At 38.3% G+C, this 24233-nt stretch overlaps 1 protein-coding gene across 2 annotated transcripts in view; it reads right to left on the bottom strand.

Annotated features, from left to right (window-relative positions):
• Nucleotides 1–3208: 3208 nt before the first annotated feature.
• ralgapa1 (Ral GTPase activating protein catalytic subunit alpha 1) overlaps nucleotides 3209–24233 on the bottom strand; it is a 97652-nt gene continuing 76627 nt past the window's right edge. The window contains exons 45-47 of one of the 2 annotated variants that reach the window (XM_061744512.1): nucleotides 9507–9631; nucleotides 6012–6123; nucleotides 4819–4935 (exon numbers count right to left, since the gene is read on the bottom strand). In XM_061744512.1, the coding sequence (XP_061600496.1) occupies nucleotides 4848–4935; nucleotides 6012–6123; nucleotides 9507–9631 (325 nt within the window). In that variant the 3' untranslated portion in view covers nucleotides 4819–4847. Of the gene's footprint in view, nucleotides 4936–6011; nucleotides 6124–9506; nucleotides 9632–24233 lie in introns of both variants that reach the window. The other variant, XM_061744510.1, reaches the window with a different exon arrangement.

Genomic DNA, 24233 nt, shown 5'->3' with positions numbered 1-24233 from the left:
TGAGGGGAGATGGCATCCCCCCTGAAATAAAAACGGTCCAAATCATCCCCCCTGTAAAACTGCCATCCCCCCTTTCCATCCCTTGTGTCATTTCATCAATTAATGTGGTTTTACTGCTATTTCAACATTTAGAGTCATCACCAGAAAAATAACTTATTTGACAATTTTCACCTGTTTCAAGTAAATTTTCACTTGAAATAAGTAGGAAAATCTGCCAGTGGGACAAGATTTATCTTCTCATTACAAGCAAAAAAATCTTGTTCCACTGGCAGATTTTTCTACTTATTTTAAGTGAAAATCTACTTGAAACAGGTGAAAATTGTTGTTTTTTCCAGTGATGAGTCTTGTTTTAAGTGTAATGAGATTTTTTTTTACTAAAATGAGACATTTTAACTAGAAATAAGACAAATATTCTTGTTAAGATTTTGAGTTTTTGCAGTGATCCATTTTACTTATCCTGTGAAGGACAGAGGCATATTGATAAGTTCAGAAAACTGTTTTTATTGTTGTGTTTTGATGTATTTGATGTAAGCCCAGTGGATATTTAAAGCTTACAGAAGACTGCATTTAACTGCTGCTATGTCATTCCTGCAGTATTTCTGCAGGTGTTTTGGTCAGTGCTATTATTTGTAATATATTATATTATTTGTAATCAGCACAAATTATCTGTCCCCATATGATAAAATCCACCATCCCCCCTGATTCTTTTTTACAACTCGAGTACTGGTTACGGCGTAGGGTACGCGTACCTTACGCCGTAGGCTCTGCGTTGGTGTAACGCGGAACCATAAATCAGCCTTAAGTGGAGCCTATAGTTGTGCCTGACGCCAAACATTGTAATTGTTTTTTGTCAACTTTGTTTTTTTTTTGTGTCATACTCACTGTTACAGGATTACAATTAACTTTCAGTCAAAGGTTAAATCTGAGTCCACAACCAGGAAGCTGACACCACAGACGAAAAGAAAATAGAAAGAAAACTTATAGACAAAGTAAATAAAACTGCAACTGTCCATGGTCCTGAAAATAAATATAATTATGGTCGCTGACCATGGTACTGACAAATGTAAACACATATGTTTCTCTATAATAGGTTTTACAGTCCTGCTACATGAAGCTATAAAAAGCATGATTATAATAATACTAACATACATTATTTTATTTTTTTATGGGTCACTTTTATAAGCTTGACATGCCACATATCTTACATGCCCGCTACACCCTCAATTCATTAAGAAATAATGTACATCTCAAACAAATCCTTTTTCTTTTGCTCCAAGTATATTGCATATACACTGGAAAAATGGATAATTTATTTGGAATTCAGAGATCACATCTTAGTGGAAAAAAGTAAAAAATAAATAAACAACTAAGTAAAAGTTATATTAAGAAATGGAGAAAATAAATATAAAGAAGTATTGAGTTTACACTGAAACTCAGGAGTAACCTATATCAACATTAAACTTAAGCCCTGGAACATCATGAAAATCCTTACTCAAATACAAGATAATAAAAACTAGAAGTGGAAAAAAAAAAAATCAGACCAAACACTACTTTTTATAACAAACAAGTTAACGTATGAGCTTTATATTTTCATACATAAATTAAGCATTTAATGTTACTACTGCTGTTATAAATGTCTTGTCTTAATTGATCATAGGTAAATTTGTGTTGAAATATTTGCTAAATGCCTTTATGATGCTAAAAAAATATGTAACTTGTTCTACAAAGCCTGTAATATTTTGATATGTTTGAAGCTGAATGTGGAATTTATTTAATATTACATCAATAAATGTTGATACAATCTGATCAATGAGCCTTGCACCATCAGCTTTATAAAGTGTACTTTTTAAAATCACACAAACATCCAGGAAGTGGTAGGAATCATTTTATTGTCAAATTCCATCATCAAACATTCACTTTCTGTGTGTCTGAAACAAATGTTACATGTTTACATAATACGGGTTTTAAACAGTAATATAGTTTGTAGTGTGTGTGTGTGTGTACTTGTTTTGTAATAACTGGTCAAAACATGCAGTTTGTACATCAGTAGTTACATACATCAGGTTTGTCCTGAGCTAGCTTATGGACAGCTGAAACTGTTCAGAGCATCCAGTAACTCGTACAGAGGTCGACAGTTGATCCCGCTGCAGCTCAAACTTGAAGGGTGTCGGACTTTTTCCTCAGTGGACGACACAAAGGAGAAATTTGGGATTCGGGGAAGAAAGGCTGTCAGTGTAGCAGACTCTTTTTTTGTGATTCATTGTATTTTTTAATAATGCTTTATATATGCTTTGGGAAACTTGAGCACAATTTTGGTTGCTGCTAATCAGAAAGTTTAAACGGAGTTAATTGACAAAATGCAACCCTGAAGAGTATTTACAATCTATAAAACTATATCTTTCATGAATCATTAAAGCGTTATCGAGGCTCAATTCTCATATTTTGTGACAAGTGTTAATCTAAAGAGCATGAAGGAGCCTATTTGATTTTAGGTGCTGGGGTGAAGTTTGGGATGTTGACTAGACAGGTGCGGGTCGTCCAGACGCTTTTAAAGGATGTAATCAAGCGGACAAGTGATCAGTCATCTATATACAGCAGGTACAGATCCAGCCTGGGGAGTAACGGGGCCGTGACAGCTAACGTCTTCTCAATAAATGCTGCTTTGAGCCCTGCAATAATAACTGCTACATCAATAATTTAAAGGGCCAAAGCTCAGCTGACTTCAAATACACAAAATAACACAACATTAATTTAACCTAATTTCAGAAAGGCATTTGTAAAAACTAAAAATTTCACCCCACAAATGGGACTGAAATAATAATAAAAAAAAAAAGAACAATCCCTTTCTTCTCGACACAGTTTCTACCGCTGAAACAAAAATAACAACAATGTAACAGAAAATACAGCTTTGTATTCACTGAGTTCTCTAAGTGAAATCTGCAAAATCAACCAACGTTCTTAAATACAGAAACACAGATCTCATGTATACACGTTCCTTCTGTCACGAATCAGTCTGGGCATGGGGGGGATTTAAAAGAAAAAAAAAGAAAAGAAAAAAGAATTACACCCATGCCTTCATAGAACGAACGGAAGACCTAAATGGTAACAGAAGATTTACAGAGAAAAAAGCTAACATTTTTTAGTTTTTGGTTGAGCTTTCCAGGCTATATATCAAGCCCACCTCAGGTACTTTCAAAAGTACACAGTATTTCTTTTTTTTTTACATGTTTTATTTTTACAGAAGTGTTGTAGTGCAGAACTAATGTTAAATACATTGTGACTGCATGCTGTTTTCTTTTGATATTCATTTTTTAAGTGATTATTAACCAACAACTGCTTCATTTTTTTTCTTTATGATCTGCAGTATCTGTTTTTGTTGACATCTCTACTCCACAGTTTCCTTCCTGAAACCACCTCCACCAGAAAAACATTGGAGGAATTGAACAATAAGTAAAATACTGAAATATGGAGAACTCTCACATTAGAATTTTTAAATGCAAAATGCAACACACAGCGACATTCCCACCAGCCCCGGTCTTCCTCCCATCCTAACACGAACTGTATATGAAAATGAAAAGTGACCTACGAAAAACTGGCTTTGCTTCTCAGATGACCGAGTGAAAAAAATACAGCATATAACATTCTTATTTGAGTGAAATTGAAAGTAAAATGTACAGTCAAAACAAAGCAAAAGGATAATAAATGCAATAAACATCAGTGCTTGTCCACATTTTACAACATGAACTAAAAACAAAGAAAAAGAAAAACAAACCACTATGTATCAAGTGCTTCCTCTTTGATCTTTCTGTCTTTTTTATGTTCAAGAGTGTTTTATTCTCCTTTGTGAAAGATGAACACCACCTTCGTCCTCATAACACTGTACCTTGCATCACTCCAGGAGGAGTCAGCTCATTTCAGTCCTGGAGGTTCAGGCTGGCAATCCTTTGGATTCAAACATACTTTTTTGGCTTGAGTATGATGCTTGAGAAGATCCATAAATACATGTCTTTTAATTAAACTGACTTATATTTACATTTCTTGAACTCAGACCAGAAGCAACCCTGCCTTTATCTATTATGAAAGACCGGCGCTGCGTGGAAACAAAAATACTTTCATCTTACTTTTTTCATGCAACACTTTCCAGCCACTACTCCTGTTGCTTCTCATATCAAAACTCCTCCTTCTGTCCGTACATACAAACTAACTTTGATACAAAAATACAGATTCCCCCACAGCAACGTTCAACACCACACACATATTTGTTCTGTGGTTTCATTTCACTGACCTTCCTTTCTAAAACCGTATGCAGAGCAGTGTGTAATGTGGCACACTTGGGCTCTTTGCAGTCCTGGGTACACTGGCATTTATGCACTTTTCTAACATGGCACACAATGTTATGAACTGATACTGCGCTGCTTTGGATACACGGATTCAACTTTTTCTACTTTTTCAAATCCCAGCATGCTGCTTACTGATATGACTTTGTTTTTCTAAGCAAAGCAGCAGATACATACAGCAGAATATGATCTCATGTATATTCAAGACTATAACAATATGTGGGAGTGTTCTGAACAGAAAAGGCATAAGAAACTGGGATGAGAAGAAGTGTATCAACACCATTAATGGTTATGTTCAGGTAAAAGAAAACCAATCATAATGTTTCCTGTGGAAAACATCTATTTGTAATTGCTTCTATTTCTTGGAATAGTTCATTTCAGTTATTCTGGCACGTGTATGTGCCATGTTTCCAAGGGGGACGGAAAGCTTCGTCTGCGCTAACGGGGAGAGTTCAGTTCTTATTGGCAGATCCAGAGGAGCGTCGCAGCTTCATGGACATGCGGCTCTTGCTAGTCCGAGGTGACATGGGGGACGCCGAGTCGCTCCCGGCCTCCCCAAGAGCCGGACTTTCTCCCCGAAGAATCTCTAGGCAGGAGCCTGAGGAAGGGGAGAGGAGCAGGTGTGGTGGAAGAGGTGTGGTGGGAGGATGGGTGTGGTGAGGTGAGATGGGATGGAGGGAGAGGAGAGGAGGGTGGATAAGCAGAGAAAGGGTGAAGGAACAGGAGAATTACATCTCATCTTGTGACGGTCTACGGAGCCAGAGTGCACGGTTTCCTCAAGTCACGCGGGTCGGACGGACGAGTGAAAGATGCAGACATGCACACATACAGACGGACAACATGACACCTATTTGAGCAGGTTTTCTGCATCTCAGTTCCCTAAAATCACCACAAATGTTCATGAACCAGAATCACTATGAAACAAAGCAACATTTCTTTCCTTTTTTTGAATTAAAATGATTATTAGTTTCAGATTTTTTTGTTTATTATTCAATAAACTAAAACTCCATCTATTTTCAGATTTCACACAATTTGACTTTTTTTAATATGTAATCAATAGATAATTTTCTTTTTATGATTAGAAAAAAAGTTCTTTAAAACTACACAGTATAATTAACTGGTTACTATTTGCTTTGCTAAACACCACAAATAAGTAGACTAAAATAAGGTTGAGTTAAGCTCCAAACTAAAGAACTAAGTGATGGTTAGCGTAAAAGAATTACATAGTTTAAGTAATCTACCTTAACTTTTTTTTTTAGATCATAAACATTATTTGAAATAATTATGCAGAAAAATGATGTTAGCATTACATTTTTAAGTATTTATCGAGTCCATTCTTTGATTGATTATCCAATATTTCATCTTCAAATACTGAAAGCAACTAAATAAAAGAGATTAACATTTTCAGTTTTAAGAACGTTTGGCTCTGAAGTCTTCAGAAAAGGTTCATGTTACTTAAAACTATTTGACTTCATGTACTGAATAATATTTGAAGAAAAAAATATTTATATATCCGTCACATATGAAAATAATGCCAAACAATGTTGAGACAGATGTTGAGTGATGGCAAAACCAAAATGCACACAATGCTACTCAAATATCTTTATCTATGTTAGCTTTTGCATATGGAACACCGTGCAGCGTAAAACTAAACGTTCTACCTACGATCCATACCATTCACAGCTAGCATGCAGGACCTTCTGCTTCAGACCTTTCCCCTTCACCCTGAGCAGATTCAAGCTGTCTAGTGGTTTAGGGACCATTAGACACATAACACTATGCTCCTCTGATGAGGAGAGGAGAGGAACGGTAAGGAAAGGAAAGCACATTTAATTGATACAGAGGAAAGGGAAGGAAGACAATAAAAACACAGCAAAAAGGAAAGGAGGGTGTAAAAAGGAAGGCGAGGAAAATAAGCGAAAAATTAGAGGAATTTTAAGGAAATAAGAGGAACGATTAAAGGGGAAAAGGGTGAAGGCAAGGAAAAAATGGAAAGGAAAAAAGGAAAAACCAGGAGGGAAAAAGGATAAAAGAAAAAGGAAAAAGACAAAGGGAAAAGAGCCAGGGAGAGAGAAGAACAAGAAAGGAGTAAAGAGGAAATTACAGAAAAGATTATAGGACAAGAAAAAAGCCAGCAGAAGAGGACACAGGAGTGGGAAAGTGATGGAAGGAAAAAAGAAAATGGAAAGATCAATAAAAACCAAGAAGAAGCGGTAGCCATGGAGAAAACAGGTCCAAAACATTCAACAGACAAGATGAGAAGAAAAGCTACAGGAGACAAACGTAAGAAGACAGAAAACACTTGGATCGTCCCACAATACGGTTGTAAAGAATTCCCAACACCACTTGAGATAACAATGTTAGTATAATTCCAGGTACACAGCTTGTGTATATGAGTAGCTAATATTCCAACCCCTTTTTAAGTGTGCCAGTGTGTGTGTGTGTGTGTTTGTGCAACCGGGTTGCATAATATCAAAACCAGGATGAGAGGAGCATACGGCAAGATTAGAGGTAAAGTTTCACCAGGGCAGTGTGATGTCTTAGGTTAACATGATGACCACAGAGATTACCGAGCGTGTGATCGGACAGAAGAGCAGAAAATCCACGCCTTCAGAAAAGGATGTCTCACTTTCTTCAAGCCACAGAGAGCAGTTTGATATGAGGCAGGTCAAGTGTTGATAAAGCGGTATAAATCCAATATAGAGGTAAAAAACCTGCTGGAATTCAGTTATGGGAGCCTAAGTAACAATTAATACAACAGATGTGTGAAGAACTAACCTGATGTAAAATGGGATAAACATTTCCTGAGATGAAAAGTGTTCTATGCTGAAGGAGGAGAATAAAAAAAAAAGTATTCCCTATTCTGTTATAAAATCCTTTGTTTTCAAACCAGCCCAAGTCATATCAAAGTACCCTCGGGAGGGCGCTGAAAGTGACACCTTCTTTAAAGAGGAGGATATACAGCTGCTAACATGCAGACCTGTTCAAAGTGTAGAAAACATAGAGAGAGAAACGGATAAGCACAACACGGTGGAAGAATCGGAGGAGAGCACAAGGTAAGCTGAAATGTCGGAAGAGCCAATCGGAACGGAGCGTGCCAATCGTGTGACCAGGCTTACCTTTTAGCTATAGGCATACAGTGAGACAAAACGATCTAAAGTAAGGAGGGGAATACAAAACAAAAGAAAAAAAAGAAGAGGAAATTAAATTTAAAAAATGATCAAAATAAATTAAATTGGTGAAATTAAACAAAAACAGAAAGAGAGAAGAATCATCATTGTGCTGTTAAGGGAACATCATGTTAACATGAGTAGCGATGGGAAGATAGGTGACACTGTCGGGGCCTTCGGGGATTTAAGCAGAGTTCATTTCAAAGAACAGGATCATTAAACGGCCAAAATCATCTCTATGGAGTTCTGAACCTTCGTCTTCGCCTGTCGTCTCACAGCTGCAAGGTTTCCAGTTTAAATCTCAGCTGGAGACTTTCTGTGGGGTAGACTGGACACTTAGGCCTCTACACACTCTGCAGAAACAGGTGTGCTGACTCTAAACTGATGTTCTCACCACCACAACCTTGAAGCAGGTACTTAAAATTGCTGGATATCACAGATGTAGAAGCGCTGCCAGAGGTGGGTGCTGTAAGAATGCCTATCATCTGACCAAGTTCTGATCCTGTGCTCCGAATTCAAATTTCGGGAACAAATGCTTCAGAAAAAATGACCAACATAACAATACTCTGAGTAAGGCTGGAAAATTCTGGGAATTTTCAAAGTTAGACTTTCGATCAAATTAAATTAAATTTATGGGAATTAGCGAGAAACTTGAAATTTGTTATATTTAGGGTTAGCTAATAACGAGAAATTTAAATATAGTGTTGGAGGGGGAAAAGTCCTTTGACATTAAAAAAACCCCCAAAAGAACAGATATAATGCAAAGTCTGTTATGCCCTCTGCATTCCTCCAAAGAGGAATCTGTTCATTTCATTCATCATTCAAATTTTATTGTTGTTCAGTTGAAGAATCTTCTAAAGTTTTTATCTAAAATCAAAGTGAAAAATCATTATTCTTTCTTTCTTTCCTTCTTTCTTTCTTTCTTTCTTTCTTTCTTTCCTTCTTTCCTTCTTTCCTTCTTTCCTTCTTTCTTTCTTTCTTTCTCTCTCTCTATCTATCTATGTATGTACAGATGACCACTCATTTTACATTAACTTCTGTAAATTCTCATATATTCCAATCAATTTGCATGAAACATTTTCAAATTGGAGTACTTCCAAAATTCCCCAGCTAGACTTCCCGAGAAAAGTTTCTGGATATCTCCCAGAAACTTTCCACCTCACTGCAACCCCTAATACTGAACAATGACATCCCGTATAATAATGTCAGTGAACACTTGGGAGAAAACACAAGTGAATTAGGTAGTGCCATATTATTTAGTCTCAAACCAGGTTGATTATGATTATTGTTATTTAATTATTGGTATTTCTAACAGGTCGAGTGAGAAAAAAAAGAGCAGGAAAGGAAACTAGGTGATTGATTTAAAGAAACAAACAATCACACATGCTACACCTCTTCTAATAATGCCTTTATGTGACTAATAAAGGTCTTTATCACACAGTTGTATAGCTGTATACCATAGTGAAGACACCTGCAGAATTATAAATTGGCAAATACCTGCCACTTACATTCATTCGATTAAACATGATACACTTTAGTAAATTTCATTTAACCCTACACACAGTCAGAAGGGATCAGTATCAGCGTAATGGAGTTAGCAGGATGTATACGAGAGTCATACACATAAGTCCCATGTGCCAAGCTGCTGTCTGTCTCTATGGCTGATCAGATGTCGGCTAATTCCTCAGAGACGCTCTGGAGAGAGAATAAGGCAGCGCGCAATTTTGGACGGAAAATAGAGCTCATCAGCTGCTGCGATGCTTTCAATCAGATAATGTGTGTGGAGAAGCTCTGAAGTTGATCCAGCTTAATCTAGGAAGTGAATACTACAAGATAAAATGTTATTTCCAACAAAAAAAAACCATTAAAAAAAGGATATTAATCTAGAGTGTTTCTTTTAAAGGCAGTAACCCTGACGTTAAAAGTTCAGGTGAGTCACCGGGGGATTAGCAGATGGAGTCGTGTGTGTGGTGTATCGTTATGTAACGGCAGGTCTTACTTGTGTCCGAGGGCAGGTGAGTGCAGGGAGCAGGACTGTAGACTCGAGCCGCGTAATCCTCAAACGTAGTCGGCTCCTGGTGGTGCTGCACGATGGTTTCCAGGTATCGGGCTCGCTCTTCATAGCTGAGGTTCAAAGGTCAAGGCCAAATCCCCAAATAAGAGACACAGGTAGGAACAAAAAGAAGCAAAACACCCTCATCGCCCCCAGGTCAAGTTCCACTGAGATTACGCACATAAAGTCTCGGCTTAGCATAAAAAACAACACTGACACCAGTTTTTTTCCTGTTTTGCTGAAACTAAAATTGGCATTCTGGAGATGGACGGTCGATTTATTGCCTTTTAACTTTGCACATCAACTTGTTCTGGCTCATTCTGCTCACATTCAGAAGCCATATTTAATTTGGTTTTTCAAAACTTTCCTCTTCTGCCCCAGAAATATTTGTTGACACACATTACGCCAGAATAGCCCTGAGTGTTAAGATTCTTAAAGAATAAATACAGGACTGTCTCAGAAAATTTGAATATTGTGATTTTCTGTAATACAATTACAAAAATGTCATACATTCTGGATTCATTACAAATCAACTGAAATATTGCAAGCCTTTTATTATTTTAATATTGCTGATCATGGTTTACAGATTAAGAAAACTCAAATATCCTATCTCAAAAAATTTGAATATTCTGGGAATCTTAATCTTAAAATGTAAACCATAATCAGCAATATTAAAATAATAAAAGGCTTGCAATATTTCAGTTGATTTGTAATGAATCCAGAATGTATGACATTTTTGTTTTTTTTAATTGCATTACAGAAAATAAAGAACTTTATCACAATATTCTAATTTTCTGAGACAGTCCTGTATAATAATCTGGAAAATAATAAAGCATAAGAAATAGAATATTATTAAAGAAGAAAAACACATTTACTAATAAAACGACATATACAAATACAGAGAATGTAGTTGCTGATAAATGATAATAAACAATTAAAAACAGAGAGAAAAACTCAGGGCTCTGGGAGAGTGAGTAAATGGAAACCAGGACTTCAACTCTCCATTTATAAGACATAACATGGATAGATTGACATTTACCCTCTTTGCCCAAGTCCTAATACATCCAACCATAATGACACAGCCTCCTGGACAGACAGACAGACACACACACACACACACACACACACACACACACACACACGTGCACACACACACACGTGCACACACTCTGGCCGCGTCTTCCTCCACCAGTATTACCATTTGCTCAGGCAGTTTCAACAGGGAGGCATTTTCAATGAAAGCTGAGTGTTTATGTGTCCGTATTTGATAAAATTCCCGGCATGTGTGTATATAAGTGCATGAGTTAATGTCTGAGTGTTTGATAGGATTAGGCCAATGAATCTTCAGAATGAAATCTGCGCGTTTGTTCCTGTGTGTGTGCGTCTGTGTCACGAATGGCTCCGCCATCTGTAATAGTGCCCATGAGTTTTCTATTGGGTTAGAGAGCTGTTCTATGGGCCTCCGAAGGAAAAAGATTCAGGTCTAATGGTAACTGATTCGGTTAGAGACAATGATAATAACAACAATATGGCTCCTTTAAAGTGCGCTGGCAGAATCTAGGAGAAAGGAAGAGGGTGGAGATTGGAGGAAACTTAAGTAAACTTAGGGACAGACTGATCAGACTGTCGAACATTTTTCTGACATCCACCATCAATTTTCTTTCCTGCAGGATCGTGCTGGTTTGAAAACACTCTTCAACCCCTTCATACGGTTAAGGTGAAGAAAGCGTGTGGGGGAGAGGTAGAGATAGAGGTTAGAGGTGCAAGGAAAGTGAGATATTGCCACTGAGGAAGAGAACTTGTAAAAAAGACGATGGGAGATGGCAAGAGTGAAGAGGAAGAGGGGCGAGATTCCTGCAGCGGGTTCGCAGAGAAGGTGAGAGGCAAGGAGGAAATGTAAGTAAAAACACAAAACAGAGCGGGTGCGAGTAAGCACATCACTCAGAGAGAGCTGAGAGGAGCAGCAGGTGCACAGAGCATCAAGCCTCTGTCTCTCATACTGAGTCTCAACGTGATCTCAACGCTTTCCTTTTCTCGCTTTCCGCTCCCCTGCATCGCAGTGACATCCCCCTCTGGTGAACGAGGGGGAGAGGTGTGTGTGGACATAATGAAATTAGGAACAAGCAACACTATAATTGTCTTTGTATCAGGTTTTAATAACGTGTGGCTGTATGAAACAGCAGGAAAAGAGAGAGGGAGAAAAAGTTTATGAAAAGGCTGCAGTTTCATAGTTTTTGAGAAGGTGAAAAGGTGAAAAGGCTGCAGAGAGAGAGGTCTAAAGAAACAGGGAAACAGAAAGGACGAGGACGAGACATACAGAAACTTGGTGCCACCGCTGAGATAAATGACAAGAACATCACTTTACTTTTCTTCAGTCTCTTTCTGCCTGCCTCCTTTATGCCTTTGTTCTGCGTTTTTCCCTCTCAGTGAGGGTTTCTACCTGTGGACTTATGTCACTGTGTCACAGACTCCCCCGCTGTGAAGAGGCAACATCAGGACGAACTAACATGAATAACTATATTACTGCGGCTGTGATATCACCCTCATCAGTCGGGGAGGAGATCTGGCAGAACACAAGAGACAGACAGTATCACTGGATTAAGTCTCCCGGTGAAAAGGGACTTGGCATCATGAAGAAAACGTATGGCGGTGGTAAAAATACTGACTTATATAACAATCCTGATTAGGGTTTGCTAAGATGCAGAACCGTGGTTTTTTTTTGTGGAAGCTGGGATAAGGTGATAATATAGGTGTTAATATATATGTATATACCATATTTTCTGCACTATAAGCCGCTACTTTTTTCATAGGTTTTCAACCATGCGGCTTATACAAAGGTTTCTATTTTGTAGATTTTTCTTCCACGGCTCGGGGGCGCTCTAACCAGAATTAGAATCAAAACTAAGACAAAATAAATGCATAGAATACGCTACTTCTTCTTTAGCAGATAGAAGTAGGTAGAAGCAGATTTCAAACAGATAAATAGATATATAAATACCGGTTATTTTCTCTTGGTTCCGTCTCGTTTTAATCAGCAAAGTTGCTGCCGTGTTAAAAGACACTGTTAGGAAAGGATCTATTTAGGTACAAACATGTACATCATTTACAGTTCAAAATCCTTCTGTACATGTAAATATCTAATCTAACAACATAAATATCTGCGGCTTGCATATCTTTTTTTTTTTTTTTTTAAATAGAGCGGCTGCGGCTTGTATGCAGGTGCGGCTTGTATATCTTTTTTTTTATTATTATTTTTTTAATTATATGCATATAGTCCAGAAAATAGGGTATATGTAATATAGTTATAGGTGATAATATGCTTATGTTTCAAGCTCTGGGATGTCAAATAGACCCTAATCCTAATAATAAAATCCTAGTATAATAATAAAAATCTATTTAATTAATATGCACCTTTCAAGGTACCCATGATCACGGTACAAGAAGAAACAACAATCACATAAATCAGCAGAACAATGACAAATGACTACAAAGAAGAAGACTTTTAAAAAGATGTGTCTTCAGAAGGGATTTAAAGTTTGAAAAGAGTCCGCATCTACGTGATGTGGGAGAGAACTGCAGAGATGAGGGGCAGAGCAGCTAAAGCTGGGGTCGGCAACCTGCGGCTCTAGAGCCGCATGCGGCTCTTTAGCGCCGCCCTAGTGGCTCCCTGGAGCTTTTTCAAAAATGAAAATGAAAATGGAAATCGATGGGGGAGGGAAATATATTTTTGGTTTTAATGTGGTTTCTGTAGGAAGACAAACATGACACAAACATTCTGAAAAAATGCTGTAAAAATGTGTAGAATAAATATTACTTTTCTGTTAACAAAGATTTGTACAGAAGATTAAGAGTAAGTAAGAGGCCGTGCAGGAGAAAAAGTTTTTGAGAGGAGGAAGATTTTTTTTTATTGTGCACTTTGAGAAAAAAGTAGAAATGTCGAGATTAATGTTGAAACACAATTTCAAAAATAAAGTCGAAACTTCGCCTTTTTCCTCCACATTTCGACTTTTTTCTCGACATTTCGCATTTTTTCTTGGGATAGTACTTCAACATTAATCTTGACATTTCGACCTTTTCTCGACATTTCGACTTTTTTCTTGAAGGGCATAATGAAATAAAAAATCTTCCCCCAGTTCTAACTAATATAGATACATGCAGCATGTGTTGCCTTCATTCTAAGGCTTATACAAGACTTTTTTTCAGCTCCAGACATATTTGTTTTTTGTGTTATATGTCCAATATGGCTCTTTCAACATTTTGGGTTGCCCTGAGCTAAAGGATGGGGAGTCTATGGTGACCATACGAGCAGACAGGACTGTGACTCCTAGATGGCGTGTGTGTCAGATAGTCCTGCTCTAACTAGCAGGACAAACGTGATGTGACCCTCAGCTTCAAAAGGTTGTGGAACAAAACAAACAAAAGGTTGTGGGTTGCTGCCATCAAGTAATTTATGTAATTAAAGTTTTTAACCTGTGTCTCAGATTTGAAGGGTTTCTTCTCCAGACTGCATGTTTCAGCTCTTCCCACTTATATTCAATAGGATTTGGATCAGAACTAATAAAGGAACACTTCAGAACAGCTCAGTGTTTTGTTCTTAGCCACTCATTCTTGGGTGTTTTCAGTTGTGTGTTTTGGGTCATTATTCTGTTGGAGGACCTTTGGCCTTTGACTGAGACCAGGCTTTCTGACATGAGGAGGCACATTTTGCTTTTAAATACCTTGATAGTCTGGAGATTACATTATACCTGCACAGATTCAAAACAACCTGGGACGCTGGAAAGCAACTCCAGTACATAACCAAGCCTCCTCCATGCTTCAGTGTTTTCTGTGAATGCTTCATTTTTGGGTCTGAACATATATTTGATGTGACTTACCAAAAAGCTGCAGTTTGGTATCATCTGTCCAAGGGACGGAGGATATGATCGAAGTATTTGTAACCTTTTTTTAGTGGTACATTTGTGGTTGTTTTTTCCTCATTTTAACGCATCTCTGTCAAACCTTTGTGTTGACCTGCACATGCACACAGCACATGGAAAGAAAGTTTAAACTAATAACAAAAACCAAAAGTCAATTATTTTGTTACATAAAAAAATCTTCAAAAAGGGTTTTGAAATAAATACTTAACTGTAAAGCACTTGGTTTGAATACATTTTAAATTTCTGAGTGCTGCACCCTCCAAATGATTTCACATTATCATTTTCCTTACATTGTTCCTTAATTTTTTTATGTGCACATATTCTTAATTTGAAACCTGTTTTAAGAAGCATTTGGGTCATTTCTATACATAAAGCTTTTTAATCATCCAACCAACCCCTCGTCCTCCCTAACTAGCAGTCACAACCATGAAATCTTGTGTCATTGAATTAGAGATGGCTTTTCTTAATAAGTCTTCAGCTGAAAAATATCTCTTTCGGAGGGAGAAGTGGAGAGGACAGGGAATTGTAAGAAAAGACACACAGGTAAAAGAGAGGTAAAAGAGAGAAAAAAGAGGAGAGAGGAGAGAGCAGAGAAAGGCAGATATAGAGGGGAGGCGGTGGATAAAGAGGCTCTTTTGTGTCGAGTCAGAAACTCATTTTCTAGGTTCATGGCTGAAAAGAGATTCGGGAGTGAAGTCTTCATCCCAACCCAGCTCTCTCTGACTCTGCCTCCCCGGAGCAGTTCATGGTAGCACTGTTCGATTCCTGTGAGCAGTCCAGACAACGGTAGGCAGGAGGAAGTGAGGGAACAAGGGAAGGAGAAAGGGAGCTTCCTAGCAGATAAGAAAATTACTGTATGGGAGGGATGAGAGAGTTTATAGCAATGTTTCTATGCAGCATGTGACTTGCCTGAGGGCATTCAAACCGTATTACTTTACTGTACATCAGCTAATGACCTCAGTTTGGGTTCTTGCAGATATTTTTATACATACAAGTGGAGACGTTCCACATATTTCTTCTAGAAATCATACAAACAATATATTTCAAAACCAAGAGCCACAAATACAGGAGAACAGAGTATAAAGCTAGCTGGAGGTAACATGAAGAGGATTTTCTTTCTCCTCATCTTCATTTTACGATCATTCCTACTTACAAAATTGTAAAAAAAAAAATCTTATAAAAGAATCTTCTAACTTTTCTACTTACACTAAGTTCTGGAAAATACAATTAATATTTTATCTCTTCAGATGTTGTGAATAATTTTGAATTTCCTATGGTTAATCAAATGTCATGCCGTGGATGAACAACCCAAAATGATACAAAAAACAGCCCAAAAAGGCTCTGACTGCTAATACTGACTGGTATAGTTTAGTTTTTATTCAGTGCAGCCACAGCCTCCATACTTTTATATTTATTATTTGATTGTCCGTTTTGGGGAAGGGGGGCGTAATAGTACAACCCATAAAGCAATATTTAAAACGAAAAAACAAAAACAACTTGAAGTAATATTAACTAAAGCTTTTTAATGAAACTTGACGCTTCACAGATTACCCTGAAGCTAACAAGGGTTAAGAGGCTAAAATCAAAGCCAGATCAGCAGCCTCTCTTGTTCTCTTGACAGAAGAGTTAAGAGTTGAATTAATTTGATTATAATTATATTAAAGGAAATTGAAATTGATCAAAAACTAGTCTGAAGGGATCAGACTTTGAAGAGTTTTGCAAATAGGAGCTAGTTAGAAAAAAATGCAATCAGTGCATCCCTTACAATTCAATCGCTAAACTCTGAACTACATAGTTCAAATCAAGAGCACTTTTGGAAGAATAAAAAACAAACAAACTTAGAACTAATGAGTTTGAAGATGAGCGATATAACAGAACAGATAAGAACAAAACAAGACACATTACACTGTGCTCCTGTTTTGTTAACAACGTTTAAGTCAATATACAGCAGCAGTATGTGAAAATACCCTCGTTTGTATAAACCATGTCTTTTATATTGTTGAGTCATTTTGACCTAGTGTTCTTGAAAACCAACACTGCAGTTTGGTGTTCATTTAGAGAATATACAACTCTCTTAAGGTCCTTTCATAATTTCAACCATGAAGACTTTTTATGCTTTTGTGCTATAATGCTTTAACTGTCATCTCACTTAGACATCTTATTGAAAAAAAAATGCAGAGGAAAAAAAAAGATATACAAAGGAAGCAATGAAAAGCAATTTGGTGATTTTGCTTACAACTGGACACTGACTGCTGTGCGTTCTGTGCTCTGTGTTGTACCAACACCTGAATCCGCATGTTTGCTTTTAATCACGCGATACAATTTCAAAACAACTTCTTCAAAATCTTCCTCAGAGGGCGACTATAAATGATGAGGTAGACTGTTAACATGTGAATAAAGATCTCACAGAATAAACCTGTTAACTGCAAAGTGGCTGAAAGAGTGCAGAAGAAGTTCAGGAGATCTGACGGTAAACGTACAGAGAGCATTATTGTAAACCAGCCGGATCTGTGGTAAAACCATCACCTGTCGTCATCAGGTGCATGTAAAATTCCATGATATAGTAGAGCAGAAAACTGTTTTAATTGCCTTTAAAGCCCAGCAGAAACTGCTTCCAAACTGCATTCAGGATTTGTTCCAAATAAAAGAAACCCGCTATGACCTGAGGGGGAAACTCATGTTTGAGATGACGACAGCAAGAACTAATATTAAAAAGAGATGTACATCAATTAAGGCTAGAGAAATATGGGATAGTTGTAATAACAACCTAAAAATGTGTAGTTCTATCTTCAAGTTTAAGGAAATGTTTAAAGAAAATACTGTAAATAAATATAAAACACTATAAATATAAAGTATACTATCAAAAGCATTCTAGAATCTGAAATGTCAATTTTATATTTTGTCTTACTTATTTTTGTCTTTTTTATGTATTGTTTGTTTCCACGGAGTAATGCTAATGTCTCATATTTAAGCTGATCATAAGAAAAAGGGGTAGGCACTATAAGCTACGGCTTCAGCCTACACCTTTTCGGCAAAAGAAATGTTTTTTTTTTTTACCTTTTCATCTTGTTTTGTAAAAAAGTGTGTACAAGCCGAAATAAAGACTCATAACATCATGTAGCAACTCCTCCTGGTCACCGAGCACTCTTCTTTGGAAATGTGAAATGCCTTCATATATCCCCCTAAACTTCACTATGCTGTGGTTAAACTACAGTAGGAGGAACCAGCTTTTGTGTGTGTGTGTCAGCTGCCGAGAACTTTTAGTGCAATGATTTAATTGAGATTATAAAGGAAATATTGGGAGAAAACCTCAAATGATTTTTACGATATCTTCATGGATGAGACTTGAGGGTATTTTGTGGAATCTATTTTATATCTGCGACCAGCCACCAAGGAAACCCGTCTGAAGACGGTCTGAGCAACTTGGACTCTTCACTTTGCAGTGGATGAAGCATAGACTTGAAACATCACAGAACGCTGCATTTCCACACTTGAGAAGCTTTGCCAGGTCGGTACTACTGATGCCTTCACTTCCTGCTTGATCCTTACACGGCTTTATCTTTACGTCTTCATACAGATTGCGACACTTATGTAGCTGCTTCTCTGAACTATATCGACACGAAACAGGACAAGCCCACCTTTTCCCCTCTTGCTTAGTGATTTTGTATTTTCACAGCTAAACAACTTGTCTATTTGCTAAAGCTTTTTTTTTTTTACAGTAAAATACACCTCTACTCAGTAACACACAATCTCACTCAGTATCTCCAGCAGACACACACACACACACACATTATCTGTCCTCTCCACCCCAGGCATTGGAGCAGACAACAGAGGGGACATCAGAGGGATAATACAATTGGAAAAGCTTTACAGCGTGTAATGATAAACCTGTGCATGTATGTGTGTCTCTGCGCCCAAAGTAACAAGCTAATGGGCTTATATCTTTCTGTGATAGCAATGATATGAAGGCTTTGTGATTTCATTACGAGTGCGAGTCTGTGTGTGTGTCCACGTACGCCAGAGATGGGGACAGAGATAGGCTGGTTTAATGCACTACTTATTGTTGGCAGACGATGCATGTGAAAAAGACACACATATACACACAGCCGCAATTGTATTTACCCCTATTCATCTGCTCTTTAACCCAATCCAGAGACTGAGGCTGAGGAGAGAGAAACAGATGTGATACATTAATTGGCCCCTTGTCACCCCGCTATTTCACCCCTGTGACATGTGTGTATGAGCGTACGCACGAGCTCGGAGCCTCGCGCTCCTCCCCGCCACCATTAGGGAGCCATAAAACTGCCAGTGCAATTACAAGCTTTGTTTAAGGGGCCCTCGCACACAAAGTTCACAAGCACACACACAATCAAACAAACAGATAGTATGGGTGCAAGTGATTGTCACCACGGCCGTAATAATCATTCTCTCATTTCTTATCTGCAGGCTGTTAGCCGTTATTCCCCCTCCACGTACACGTACATTTATTTACAAAGGCAAATATGAATCCTTGTAATGATTTAACCCGTGTGCTGTCTTTGGGTCAAGAGAGGAGGAAGGGAAGAAGGGAGGAAGGAAGAAAGAAAAGAAGGAAGGGAGGGAGAAAAGAAGGAAGGAAGGAAAGAAGGAAGGAAGGGAGAAAAGGAAGAAGGAAGGGAGGAAGGAAGGAAGGAAGGGAGAAAATAAGTAAGGAAGGAAAGAAGGAAGGAAGGAAGGGAGAAAAGAAGGAAGGAAGGGAGGAAGGAAGGAAGGAAGGGACAAAATAAGGAAGGAAGGAAGGGACAAAATAAGGAAGGAAGGGAGGAAGGAAGGAAGGAAGGGAGAAAAGAAGGAAGGAAGGGACAAAATAAGGAAGGAAGGGAGAAAATAAGGAAGGAAGGAAATAAGGGAGGAAAGAAGGAAGGAAGGGAGGAAAGAAGGAAGGAAGGGAGGAAGGAAGGAAAGAAGGAAGGGAGAAAAGAAGGAAGGAAGGAAATAAGGAAGGAAAGAAGGAAGGAAGGGAAAAAAGAAGGAAGGAAGGAAGGAAGGGAGGAAAGAAGGAAGGAAGGGTGAAAAGAAGGAAGGAAGGGAGAAAAGAAGGAAGAAAGAAAATAAGGAAGGAAGGGAGAAAAGAAGGAAGGGAGGAAAGAAGGAAGGAAAGAAGGAAGGAAGAAAGGAAGGAAAGAAGGGAGAAAAGAAGGACGGGAGGAAAGAAGGAAGGAAAGGAGTAAAGAAGGAAGGAAGAAAAGCAGAAGTGAGAAAAGAAAGAAGGAAAGAAGTAAAGAAGGAAGGAAGGAAGAAAAGAGGAAGGGATAAAAGAAAGAGGGAAGGGAGAAGGAAGGAGAGAGCAGGAGGAAAGAAGGAACAGGAAAATTAGGTCATTTTGACCCAAAGACAGTACAAGGTTTAATAAAGTTCATTTTGTCCATGGCTTTACAATTTAATTTGCTGATTCTTTTTGTCAGACAAAAATCTTTAGGTTTTTTAAATACCTGACATGCCTTCATCAGAGTCTGATGAAGGCAAAAAGAATAGCTGAAACATGTCAGGTATTTAAAAAGCCTAAAAATTCTTGTCTGACAAAAAGAATTAGCGAATTAAAATTAATCCTTGTAATTTGGAAATAGTGACAAAAAGAAAATGACAATCTATTTGTATAGCACAGATGTTTAAATCGAACCTGAAGAGCTTTCTTTTGAAAGCATCTTTTTTGGTCAGTCACAACGCAGAAACCACTCACACTGATGATACCGTCACCATTAATTGTTCTGGTGGCATAGAAAGGCTTTAGGATATCACATTCAGTCAGTCAGTCAAATTAATGGAAACAATTGCTGGCAGAAGCAAATATAAAGCTTTCAGTTACTCTCAAACACCTGTTGTGATGAAACTGGTGCTGGAGAGAAACAGATACCGTCTCTCTTCGCACTCATTATCTGATGTTAATATGCTTTAACTCCCAGTAAATCAGCTTATTAATGACAACGAATAACTGTCATCTTCTATAAGCACCCCCACTCCCATTCATGCTTTCTTACCGTTGGTTTGAAGCCAAACTCAACACAACTATCAGAGATTACTGGGCTGCTTGTTGTTGCAATGAACAAAATCACTTCTCCTCTTTGCAGCTTTTGTTCAAATAAAACCACAGGATAATTCTTTCACATGTTTTGGCAATGCCCGCTTGTATTATCATTCTGGAAAAAAGTCAGTATATATACCGTATTTTCTGGACTATAAGCCCCTACTTTTTTCATAGGTTTTCAACCATGCAGCTTATACAAAGGTGCGTCTATTCTGTGGATTTTTCTTCCACCGCTCGGGGCGCTCTAACCGGAATTAGAATCAAAACTAAGAAAATAAATGCAAAGAAGAATACGCTACTTCTTCTTTAGCAGATAGAAGTAGGTAGAATATTTCAAACAGATAAATAGATAAATAAATATGGTTCTGTCCCGTTTTAATCAGCAAAGTTGCTGCCGTGTTAAAATACACTGTTAGGAAAGGATCTATTTAGGTACAAACATGTACATCATTTACAGTTTAAAATCCTTCTGTACATGTAGTAAATATCTAATCTAACAACATAAATATCTGCGGCTTGCATATCTTTTATTTTAAATAGAGCGGATGCGGCTTGTATGCAGGTGTGGCTTATAGTCCAGAAAATACGGTATATATCTCCAATGTCACTGGAAAGGCAATCCCATGTTCTCCCAGGGTGCTCCTGATTAATGACGACTCTCAGTTAAATTTACAATAGAAAGAAAAAGTTGTGTACCTGGCAGGATTAACATCCGCTAAAAAAATGCTTGCTCTTCGATGTAAACCACCACACGATCTACCAACATGTCACTGGTTTAATCTGTTTATGGACATTCTACATATGGAACTTTCAGTGGCAAGAATTCATGGTGCGGGACCCAGGACATTAAAAATATGGACACATGCCATTGAAAAACTGAAAGAATTGAATATTGACTGAACATCTATCCATTTTTTTATTCATTTTTTGGGCTTTCTTGCCTGACTTGTTTTGTCCTGTTGTGTTATCGTTGTCTTGTTGGATCGCTACAGGGTGGGTGGGGGGGACGGGTGATTTAAAGGTGCTATAAATTGCGTCCATAATTGTTCTATTCAATTGTATGCATCAACACAATAATAAAAAACGTTATATTATGCTTTTATGCCATTCTGGCCAGGTCACTCTTGGAAAAAGAGGTTTTAATCTCAATGAGTTTTTTACCTGGTTATATAAAGGATATATAAACAGTTGATCACAACTATCAGAGATTACTGGGCTGCACTTCTTGCTTTTCGTTGTGATCCCCTCTCCTGAATCTTAAATATCTTGTCACATAAAAATACTTACATTTAAACAGCCAGTGCATTTGAGGGGGCATGTATGTGCAAACGTTTGCATCCACACACACACACACACACACACACACACACACACACACACACACACACACACACACACACACACACACACACACACACACACACACACACACACACACACACACACACACACACACACACACACACACACACACACACACACACACACACACACACACACACACACACACACACACCCTCCTCAGATTAGCTTGTTTACTGGTCCGAGGGGGGTCTGCTCCAACAACGTGTGATCGAGCCACTGATGACTACAACTCATGTGCCTGCACAGCTCTTGTTGACAGGTGTGTATGTGTGCACAAAACACACACCCACACTTGGTCACTCAGTCATGACAGGAAAAATATATTACAGAAATTAGACCCTGAAACATGAGACAAAGTGATACACATCACTGACCAATAACATGCATTTATATCAATTTACACAGTCACATATCTGAATACTTGTGTGGGCCTCATTTCTGCCTTGGCCATTCATCTAGTTTCTGACATGTATGTCTAAGGGACGAGCATAAAAAATGCATAAAATACATTTATATGCCTGCCATAACCCTACACCTGCTGCTGATGGGCCTGATATTTGTAATACGAGCAAAAAAAGGTGAATGTTAAGCAGAATTCAAAGCTGATGATTTCTGTACAATCACCACACTAATTACCAGCAAAGTACCTTAAAAAAAACCAACCCTTAATTCAATTATCAGAGCAGATTAACTGTAACATTTGCGAAAATGTGCTTTTTCAGCATGTCCTCACAGGGTTTCATGGAAATAACAAACAAAAAAAAACCCACAAGCGGAAAAGATTAGCCGTGACCCCTCCTCACCCTGTCCCCACCCCCAGTGTACTTACACGCAGATTTATATTCACTTTCTTACCCTGAACCCTCACCAACACACAGCAATTTAACTTAATCCTTATCGTGTCCATGAGCGTCATATACCTGTCAGTGTCTGCAGGATTTAGTGTTTTCATTCACAAATGTTAAACCTGAATCCGCATCAGGAGAAATTACTAATGTCACACATGTGCTCAATTCTGTTTCAACTAGGAAGATGCAGATATCAGTGCAGCCTTCTTTCATGTTAAAGGAAATGCTCTTTCAGTGTATGAGGGCGAAAGTGAAGGTGGGGTAAAACCTGTGGGATAACATGACTCCATTTTAGCATCAGCAATCAGAAAATGTCTTCAATTTCTAAGGTTCTGCCCTCACCTTTCTGCCATGGTGAGAAACATACACTCCTTGTCACACACAGCAGATTGTAGCCTCACTGGGACAATAGGCTCTATTGTGGTGCTGGCAAAGAGAAGCCAAGCAGGCCTCTGGGTGTTTGGCTGCCCTTGGTGTGTGTGTGTGTGTGTGTGTGTGTGTGTGTGTGTGTCTGAGAGAGAATACAGGGGGATAATAGTGCTACATGCCCAGAGCTGCCATCATTTCACTGGGAACAGAGTGTGAAAGAGGGAAATGCGCTGACACTCACAAGCACAGACACTATGCACACAAATACAGCACCGCTATCATACTCAGCCATATGCTGACCCCAGCCTCAGTGCAGCTATCTCTGCCAATCAACTACTATAGGGGATGCTCGAGCCCCCACTCACACACACTAATTCTGAGAGTGAAATATATTCACAAACACCATCTTGAGCACAAGTGTAAATGAATAGATCATGTACATTTGAAAATTCACCCACACAAACCCTTCCTGGCACTGTCCGTTGGTGTGGCAGTTTAGTATCTCTCCAGCATTGTTCCCTGGAATCACGATCACTCAGGCGCAGATGGAGGACGGCCACAGTTTGCTCTTTTTACACATGCACACACACAAGCTATTGCAGACAAACAGCGATCCAGACAAATGTCTTTACAGTTCCCTCAGACGCCCAGTTACACGCGGAGGACGAGAAGCAGATTAGCACTTTCAGTCTCGGTCACAAGGAAACTTCCACCTGATGGAGTGAACTTACATTTGGAAACATTATGAATATGACTGCAGAACTCAGGAACAATGACAATCACTGCATGTCTTATAATAATAACACACACGCAGTGACTGGCATTGTTCCTGAATGCTGCAGTCAATAGCTGCTGTGTCTCAATTTTGTGCTCTAATTTAAGGTCTCCAGCACAGAGAACACAGTGTATCTTGGTTTAGAAGGAAAAAAAATACTTTTGTATGACTTTTATCCTCTATATTTATATATTATTAAAAATAAATAAATATCTTATCCCAGATTATCTCAGAAGATATTCCTATTTGTCCACAATTGTGTATTTTAGGTATATTTCCTGATAACTTAAAAATAAACAGTAGAAAGAAGAGTATGATAACTTACTCTCTTTTCCA

Source organism: Cololabis saira, chromosome 16, assembly GCF_033807715.1.
Source record: "Cololabis saira isolate AMF1-May2022 chromosome 16, fColSai1.1, whole genome shotgun sequence".
In the NCBI taxonomy this organism is placed as follows: Eukaryota; Metazoa; Chordata; class Actinopteri; order Beloniformes; family Belonidae; genus Cololabis; species Cololabis saira.
Note: the sequence above shows the minus strand (reverse complement) of the source record. Positions and strands in the feature narration are given on the sequence as shown.